Source organism: Notolabrus celidotus, chromosome 6 (assembly GCF_009762535.1).
Source record: "Notolabrus celidotus isolate fNotCel1 chromosome 6, fNotCel1.pri, whole genome shotgun sequence".
Classification (NCBI taxonomy): Eukaryota; Metazoa; Chordata; class Actinopteri; order Labriformes; family Labridae; genus Notolabrus; species Notolabrus celidotus.
Genome location: NC_048277.1, coordinates 39,093,339 through 39,103,177, shown reverse-complemented (window position 1 = coordinate 39,103,177; position 9,839 = coordinate 39,093,339). Strand labels below are relative to the sequence as shown.

Genomic DNA, 9,839 nt, shown 5'->3' with positions numbered 1-9,839 from the left:
GAGCTTTCAGGAGGAGCTTTCAGGAGGAGCTCTCAGGAGGAGCTTCAGGAGGAGCTTTCAGGAGGAGCTGCAGGAGGAGCTTTCAGGAGGAGCTTAAGGAGGAGCTCTCAGGAGGAGCTCTCAGGAGGAGCCTTCAGGAGGAGCCTTCAGGAGGAGCTTTCAGGAGGAGCCTTCAGGAGGAGCTTTCAGGAGGAGCCTTCGGGAGGAGCTTTCAGGAGGAGCTTCAGGAGGAGCTTTCAGGAGGAGCTGCAGGAGGAGCTCTCAGGAGGAGCTCTCAGGAGGAGCTTTCAGGAGGAGCTTCAGGAGGAGCTTCAGGAGGAGCTTCAGGAGGAGCTTTCAGGAGGAGCTTCAGGAGGAGCTTCAGGAGGAGCTTACAGGAGGAGCTTTCAGGAGGAGCACTCAGGAGGAGCTTTCAGGAGGAGCTCTCAGGAGAAGCTCTCAGGAGGAGCTTTCAGGAGGAGCCTTCAGGAGGAGCTTTCAGGAGGAGCCTTCAGGAGGAGCTTTCAGGAGGAGCTTTCAGGAGGAGCCTTCAGGAGGAGCCTTCAGGAGGAGCTTTCAGGAGGAGCTTTCAGGAGGAGCACTCAGGAGGAGCTTTCAGGAGGAGCTTTCAGGAGGAGCTTTCAGGAGGAGCTTTCAGGAGGAGCTTTCAGGAAGGAACAGCTGAGAGGAGAGACTTCACTGGATTCATTGATCTGCTTCATAAACCTGGATCAACCAGAAGACATTAAGTTAACCAGGTGACTCAGTTCAGCTGAGGTCAAAGGTCAGACTGGGGGTCAGATGGATCCCTGCAGCAGCTGGACTGCAGCCTCCTTGTTGTTCCTCCTCGCCTCCTGCAGGGGAGAGCTCCCCCACCTGGTGGAAACACAGAACTGCATCACACACACATTGAACCACATTACACAGAGTCAGAGTCAGAGTCAGTCTACATCACATTCAAACTTTATTTAGAGTGCAGGGATGGAGGAGTGGAGGAGTGGAGGAGTGCAGGGATGGAGGAGTGGAGGGATGGAGGGGTGGAGGGATGGAGGAGTGGGGGAGTGCAGGGATGGAGGAGTGGAGGAGTGGAGGAGTGGAGGGATGGAGGAGTGGAGGGGTGGAGGGATGGAGGGATGGAGGAGTGGGGGAGTGCAGGGATGGAGGAGTGGAGGAGTGGAGGGATGGAGGGGTGGAGGAGTGGAGGAGTGGAGGGATGGAGGGGTGGAGGAGTGGAGGAGTGCAGGGATGGAGGAGTGGAGGGATGGAGGGATGGAGGAGTGGGGGAGTGCAGGGATGTAGGAGTGGAGGAGTGGAGGGATGGAGGGGTGGAGGAGTGGAGGAGTGGAGGGATGGAGGGGTGGAGGAGTGGAGGAGTGGAGGGATGGAGGGGTGGAGGAGTGGAGGAGTGCAGGGATGGAGGAGTGGAGGGATGGAGGAGTGGGGGAGTGCAGGGATGTAGGAGTGGAGGAGTGGAGGGATGGAGGGGTGGAGGAGTGGAGGAGTGGAGGGATGGAGGAGTGGAGGAGTGGAGGGGTGGAGGAGTGGAGGAGTGGAGGAGTGGAGGAGTGGAGGAGTGGAGGGGTGGAGGAGTGGAGGAGTGGAGGAGTGGAGGAGTGGAGGGATGGAGGGGTGGAGGGATGGAGAAATGGAATGGTCTCACCTGTCCTTGAGGGCGAGGTTTGCTCCGGCGTTCTCCATCAGGAAGCGGATGACCTCTGTGTGACCTTCTGCAGCCGCCACATGCAGAGCAGACCTGCCGTCGTAGTCCACGGCGTTCACGTCCACTCCAGACAGGAAGTACCTGCAGAACACCACAGAAGAAGAAGAAGAGATATTATGACCAGCTGATTGGCTGGAACATTCACTACTTAAATCCATGTGATAATAATCTATGAAAGAGTCTGACTTCACCTCCTCAGAGCCTGGACGTCTCCTTTGAACGCAGCCAGCAGGACGTTCATGATCTGATATCCCTGCACAGGAAACAAGACGTTAAGAAATCTAAACTTTCATTAAAGCTTCCAGAAGGTTCAAAATTACAGAAAAGTTCCCACAAAGTAAAATCTCAGAGAAAACTTCCCATTAAATTATGCAAAAAATATCTCTGCAATTTCTGAAAGTTTCTTTTAAAGTTCTCCCAAAAAAAATCTGTCAATTTGACATTTTTGGTAACAGTAAAAAATTCCATTGTTCCTTTAACTATTTCCAAAACTTACATGAAGCCTCAGAAACGGTCTGAAACTAACGAGATAATTCAAGAAAATTACCTAAAAATGTCCTAAAAGTTTTTAAATGTCCCTGAAAGTTTTTATAAATTTAACACATTTCAATAAAAGTTTAAAGTTCTGGAAAAGGTTCCTGTAAAATTATCCAAATCCCAAAGAAACTTTAAAATTAATCTTCACATTAAATAAAATTATATAATCAAAAAAATCCTGAATGTTTACAAAAGTTTTTGAAATCTTCTGAAGAAAATAAAAAAGTTTCTACAGAAAAAATAATCATCAATATTTGTTAAAGTTTTTGAACATTTAAATAAACGTTAAAAACATTTTTTTTTAATTTGTTAAATTATTTTAAAATTTTCTGAAAAATGTGTGATTTTTAAATGTTTTTAAATGTAGTAAAACATTTCTTTTAAAGCTTCTGATCCTGCAGAGACTTAAACTGATCCTGAGTCCGCTCTAACCTCAGACTCGGCCTTCCACTGTCTGTAGGCCAGGATCTGTCTGAACGGAGTCCGGATGTCAAAACTGTGCAGCTGAAACGTTGAGATCAGCTCCTGCAAACACAAACAGATTTACTCCTTCAACATTCAAAGGTATAATAAATAAAAATGCATGAATCATAAGAACTGTACAGTAAATGTGATCTCAGTGTTGATCTCAGTCTGTGGAAGGTAACAGGTAAAACCTCCTCTCTGTGTTCACAGGGTCTAAATGTTTCACTGAGACCTGACAGAAGTGCACCGCCCTCCACGGGTTCCCACAGGCGTCTAACTCTGGAGAGAACACCATCAGACCCAGAACACCAGGAACCACGGCCAGCAGGGAGCCGTGAGCGCTGCAGACGGCCGGGACCGACGTCTGCAAAGATCAAACTTTATTTAAAACACTGGTTAGAACAAAACAAACAAACATGGAGGGCAGAGGGTCGGCTTCTTTAACGCTCAGGACGGGGACTGGACCTTGTACTGGAAGGTCGTGGAGTAGTCCTTCATCCCCGCCACCTGCATCATGGACAGCATGCTGCGGGTCGCCACCGGAGACAGAACCTGGTCACCTGACAGAGGACAGAGGCCCCCATTGGCCAACGAGGCGGCCATGGCAGCTCCTGATTCACAGGTGAGCTCTGTGGAGGAGCACTGACACAAAGACGAGACACAGCACACACTGTCACTGAGGGAACAACAAGGATGGAGGGATGGAGGGATGGAGGGATGGAGGGATGGTGGATGGATGGATGGTGGATGGATGGTGGATGGATGGATGGATGGATGGAGTGTGTGTGTGTTTGTACCTGCAGCATCAGATCCAGAGCAGCATTGATGTCGACTTTCTCTGGAAAACACTGCAGAAGAAGAAGAGGAAGAGGAAGAGGAAGAAGAAGAAGAAGAAGAAGAAGAAGAAGAAGAAGCAGAAGAAGCAGAAGAAGCAGAAGAAGAAGAAGAAGAGGAAGAAGAAGAAGAAGCAGAAGAAGAAGAGTGACCTGGTCAGAGAGGAGGAGGAGGCTGTGGTTCTAAAGGATGATGAAGGGATGTTTACCTTTTTCTCCTGCAGGTAGAAGGACAGAGCGTGGAGTCTGACGCTGTCCTTCCTGCTGCTCTGATAACTGCAGAAGAAGAAGAAGAAACACAGCAGACCTCCGTCAGTTTGAAACACTCAGAGGAGGAACTTTCTAAAGTTCCTCCTCTGAGCTGAGGGAGACTCAGCAGGGTCAGTACCTGGTGCAGTTCAAGTTGGCGTGCTCCTTGTTGCAGAGCCGTCTGATGACGTTCAGGACCTGTAAACAAACACACAAACACACACACACACAAACACACACACACACAAACACACACACACACAAACACACACACACAAACCACACACACACACAAACACACACACACACAAACACACACACACACAACACACACAAACACACACACACACAAACACACACACACACAAACACAAACACACACAAACACACACACACACAAACACACACCACACACAAACACACACACCACACACACCACACACACACACAAACACACAAACAAACACACACACACATGAGTAAACAAAGTTTCTGTGAGGCGGTGACTTTACTCTGAAGTCTGCTTCACTCACTGAGTCGTACTTCTCCTCTTCCTCTGCTGAGAGACGACCTGACAACTGGAGACACAACAGGAATTGACATCACAGGACGGTATGAATAGATGGATAGCTGTTTGGATGGATGGATGATGGATGATGGATGAATGATGGATGGATGAATGATGGATGATGGATGGATGAATGATGGATGAATGAATGATGGATGGATGATGAATGGATGAATGATGGATGATGGATGATGGATGATGGATGAATGATGGATGAATGATGGATGGATGATGGATGGATGAATGATGGATGAATGATGGATGAATGATGGATGGATGGATGAATGATGGATGAATGATGTATGGATGAATGATGGATGAATGATGGATGAATGATGGATGGATGAATGATGGATGAATGATGGATGAATGATGGATGGATGGATGAATGATGGATGAATGATGGATGGATGGATGAATGATGGATGAATGATGGATGGATGGATGAATGATGGATGGATGGATGAATGATGGATGGATGAATGATGGATGGATGATGGATGGATTACCTGTAGTAAAGAGGTGGTAACGATGGCTCCTGTCTCGGTCAGCGGGCTGTGAGGGATCCCTGTAATAAGAGGTGAAGTCTGGTTAGCGCCCCCTGCTGGTGGTTTATAACAGATCTGTAATAACAGCAGAAGAAGAGGGGACTGATCCTGGACCTGTTTTAGTCAGATGTGAACGGAGACTCGTATCTGGAGTAACCCTCCATCCCGACGTATTTGTGGACAAGGTCAGAGCCCAGCAGGTCCACCGCCGCGCCGTACACCAGTGGCCCTGACACTTCGCCCAGGACCAGAGAGCCCGCCCAGTCCCCAGAGACAACCTGACCCACATACAGACAGGTTACATAAAAACAAAGTCTCTGTGAGGTGAAAAGACCCTTTAACTTAAGAGTTCAGCAGACCTCTGTCCGTCCACGGTGCAGCAGTACGAGACGCCACACTTGGTGCTGTCCATGCTCTCCTTCTCTTTCTCCTGATCCCACAAACACACAACAGGAAAGTCACCTCATGCTGAGACACTTCAAGTCTGGGACACGGCGGCACTCTTAAGACCTCAGCGGACTAACCTGCACGGACGACAGCTGGCGACATCTGGAGACAGCTTCTGGGTCTCTTCAGTGAAGGTGGAGAAGTCCGGGATGACGAATAGTCCCTGCAGAGCTTCAGGATCAGAGACACGAATCCTGTGATGCACCTGCAGGAGGAGAACCCAACACATGATCAACAGACCAGGACCGAACCACAAAGAGAACCATATTAAACACATCAGATCCAGAAACAGGTTGACATGTAGAGCGGTGGATGTCTGCAGAGAGTGGTACGTAGATTACTCAGTGATGAAGTAAATCTTAAAGTCAAGGATTGGATCAAGAGGTATCAAGAGGAAAGGGTTTTAGGAAGGTTTTCTGAAGACTACATCTGGTCCAGGAGGAGAGGAGGTACCTTTGGAAGGTGTTTCTGTCCACTGACCCCTCAGAGTCCTGAAGCTTCCTCAGGTGAAAGAAGCACTCTCTGAGCCGAGGGTCGGGATCTGTGCAGACCGGAGCTCCAGATCGCCTGAAACCAGAGAAACCAGCAGAGGTGATCCGGTCTTAATAGTTGATCATACGCAGAATACAAACGTCTTAAAGGGGGTCAACCAAAGTACCTCAAAGAACTGGTTCACGTTGATCCGTCCGTCTGAGGCGAAGCTGTCAAACAGGACGTCAGCAGCCCTGAAACGACAGACGGTTCACATCAGCAGGTTTTAAGATCACCCCTGAGTCTGTCAGAGGAAAGACCTGCAGACTTACGCCCTGCGCCTGGACGGACTCCTGCTGGGGGGGGAACCAGGGCTGAGCCGGGGGGAAGCCTCGGTCCTCAGGCTGGACTATCGCCTGGGGGAGCGGGGGCTTCAGGCAGCCGTTAGTCGGTGACACGGGGACCACTGCAGACAAAACCAGAAGGATTATCATCGTGTATCAGGAACAGTCTGCTGATGTGGATCAAACCCAAAGCTCAAGGCATACCTGCAGGTCCAGGACTGACGAGGCTGACAGGCCTCTGGATCGGACTCTGGACTGCAGTCTGGACCGGCGTCTGGCTCTGGATTAGGCTCCGAGGAGCAGGACGAGGTTGTGGTTTCCTTTGGGACCACATGAAACCACCAGAAGGAGAATTATTGATCATTTCAGGGGACTTCATGGAACATAAAACACCTTCAGGAAACTGAGAGAGTCTGAAAGAAGGAGTGATGCAGAAAGAGAATATATCCTGGAGAGATGAAAGTGATGCAGACTCTGCAGCTCCAGGACTGACTAGAACCAGGAACAGAGAGCACATCTCTCCCATGTTAGCTTCTCTACACCGCCTCCCCATAAAACCTAGACCAGAATTTAAAATCCTTCTTCAGACCCCTTCATACCTTAAAGACCTCATAGTGCCCTGTTACCCCTCTAGACCACTACGCTCCCAACATGCAGCCTGCTCATCGTACCTCAAGTCTCTAAAAGTAGTATGGGAGGTAGAGCCTTCAGTTATCAGGAATCATCTACCAGTCAGGGTCCGGGAGGCAGACACCCTCTCTACTTTTAAGAGTAGGCTTCAAACTTTCCTTTTTGATAAAGCTTATAGTTAGAGCTGGATCAGGCTTGGACCAGGTCTTAGTTCTGCTGCTATAGGCTTAGACTGACACACTGGGATCCTGTCTTTCCCTCTCTCTCCTCTCTCTGCCTGTCTCTCACTTTAACTCTTCCTGTCCCATTAAAGTTACTAACCATAGACCTTTCTGGAGTCCCTGAGCTCCCTTGTCTCGTAGGTTCCTCTGGATCTCTGCTGCTGTGGACGTGGTCCAGACTCCAGCTGCTACAACTACTACTATCCGTCTCCCCACTATCATCTCTCTCTCTCTTCATCTCCCTCTATCCCTCTCTCCAACACGGTCTCAGCAGATGTGTGTCTAACATGAGTCTGGTCCTGCTGGAGGTTTCTGCCTGTTAAAGGAAGTTTGTCCTTGCCACTGGAACTTGCTAAATGCTGCAAAGGTCTCTGCTCATGGTGGATTAAGATGAGATCAGACTGAGTCCTGTCTGTGAGAGGGGACTGGATCTGATCCGGTCTTGATGTGGGTCTTTGTTAGTAATAGAACATAGAGTCCGGTCTAGACCGGCTCTGTTTGAGTCTGAGGAGAAGGTTTGTTGTGGTTTGGTGCTTTATAAATAAAGGTTGATGTTCTCTGGGGAACATGTTTCCAGATGTTGTCTTTAAGAGCTGTTCCAGTAACCAGCTGTTTGGTTTCCCTTTCGCCCCTCTGGACTCTAACGCAGACTTTACAGCCCGTTTCAGCAGCAAGTCAACCTCTCCTCCTCAAACCGTTTCCTCTCCACCTCCACCTCCACCTCCACCTCCACCTCCACCTCCACCTGATACTAACTCTGAGAGTTTCACTGAGTCAGGTCGCTGTAAAAGAAAATTAAAGGGCATGCGTTCAGGGAGGAGGAGACGGAGACAATAACACGAGTGAGACGAGTTGAGACAGGTCCACCTGGTGCTCAGAGTTCCTCCGCTGACTCTGTCTGTCATCCCTCCATCATCTGAGGGAGGAGAGGAGAGACACTTTAATGAGGGCAGCATGTTTGAGTGTGTGAGCTGAGGAAGGATCAGCAGCTGTGTGGCTCTCTCTGAACACAGGGAAGTCTAAACTGAGGTACGGTGGCCCTGAAGGACAAAACTAAATGTAAATTTGTCTCCAACTTTTTAAAAGTGTTTATCTTTTGTAAATTTGTTTTGTCCTTCAGGGCCACCGTACCGAGGTGTCACTGACCCAACAGTCACCTTTAACCTTTCAGCTTCAACTCCTGGAATCTTTACACATCTCTCACAGAGAGAACAAAACACACGTAAACACGGGGAACAGAGCTGCACATGTCAGCAACACAGAGGAACAAAGCTGCCATGTTCAAGTAAACACAGGGGAACAAAGCTGCACATGTCAAGTAAACACAGGGGAACAAAGCTGCACATGTCAGTAAACACAGAGGAACAAAGCTGCACATGTCAAGTAAACACAGAGGAACCAAAGCTGCACCATGTCAGTAAACACAGGGGAACAAAGCTGCACATGTCAGTAAACACAGAGGAACAAAGCTACACGTCAGTAAACACAGAGGAACAAAGCTGCACATTTCAGTAAACACAGAGGAACAAAGCTGCACATGTCAGTAAACACAGGGGGAATAAAGCTGCACATGTCAGTAAACACAGAGGAACAAAGCTGCACATGTCAGTAACAAAGAGGAACAAAGCTACACATGTCAGTAAACACAGGGAACAAAGCTGCACATGTCAGTAAACACAGAGGAACAAAGCTGCACATGTCAGTAAACACAGAGGAACAAAGCTGCCACATGTCAGTAAACACAGAGGAACACAAGCATGCACATGTCAGTAAACACAGAGGAATAAAAATAGATGGCAGTTTGAGAGCAGACCGGTCGTTTGTGATTCTGGGTTTGTTTTCTATAGTTGGATCAGGTCTCTGAGAGTCTGAGAGTCTGAGGAACACAAAGGTAGAAAAATAGATCCCAGGGGGCGGAGTCACGGGCGACCAATCAGCTTTCTGTGGTGATGAGGGGTGGTGGTGGTAAATTAATTTAGACACCAGCAGACTCCGCCCCACTAAAGGAGCTTTACACACCACTAATCACAGGGTGTCTCACACACACACACCACACACACACACACACACACACAACACACACACACGACACACACACACACACACAGACACAAAACACACACACCACACACACCTTTCATGTCAGGCTCTTTATGGGCTCCAGCAGCTGTTGCCGTCCAGACCGCCGTACCGTTTCCTCCATTTCGTCTGAGAGAAGGAGTCCTCTGGAACCTGAAACACGAGAACATCAGGATATAAATCTATAAATTAAAGAGGAGTTTGTTAGAATAAGAGAGACTGATCTGTGTGTGCAGAGAACTCTCAACTTCTTCTTCTAACCTCTGAAAGCAAACTAACTCCAGCCTGAAGTCTCCAAAAACAATAAAAACAAGTTTGTTTTTGTTGTGTTTGAACACTTCTTCATCAGCTCCATATTTTAAGACCAGAGGTTCCCACTTGGACAAACAGGCAGAAGCATGGATCTTATGTTAGCATGGACACTGTGACTGAGGTTACTATAGAGACCCTGACAGAGGGGGATATAGCTAGCTTAGCTAATATAATGTAAACACAGGGAAACAGCTAGCTAAGGTTAGCATCAGAATTAAGAAACCTTTAAGTCCAGACAACTTGAATTTTATATTGTGTGCAAAATAAAGGATAAAATACAATCTGTGTAAACAATCAGATTCAAATATTTCCAATGAATGTTGACAGCTCTTCTTTCATCACCTGTCCTTAGAAATAGATTCATTTTCTATGATTTAAAGTACCAACGAATGAAAAAGTAGAGAAAGCTGCTTCCTGTAACAACACGGTCTAAATA

At 48.0% G+C, this 9,839-nt stretch overlaps 1 protein-coding gene across 1 annotated transcript; it reads right to left on the bottom strand.

Annotated features, from left to right (window-relative positions):
• Positions 1-580: 580 nt before the first annotated feature.
• Positions 581-8,933, bottom strand: glsl (glutaminase like). Its single transcript, XM_034686115.1, is given in 25 exon segments — positions 581-855; positions 1,640-1,780; positions 1,891-1,952; positions 2,669-2,761; positions 2,934-3,065; positions 3,167-3,343; positions 3,499-3,549; positions 3,744-3,810; positions 3,923-3,981; positions 4,317-4,361; positions 4,861-4,919; positions 5,014-5,026; positions 5,028-5,214; positions 5,259-5,329; positions 5,424-5,455; positions 5,458-5,517; positions 5,520-5,551; positions 5,800-5,882; positions 5,884-5,913; positions 6,005-6,071; positions 6,150-6,169; positions 6,171-6,283; positions 6,366-6,481; positions 7,769-7,928; positions 8,826-8,933. Coding segments are annotated over 24 exon segments (1,938 nt in total). The 5' UTR covers positions 7,918-7,928; positions 8,826-8,933; the 3' UTR covers positions 581-776.
• Positions 8,934-9,839: the final 906 nt, after the last annotated feature.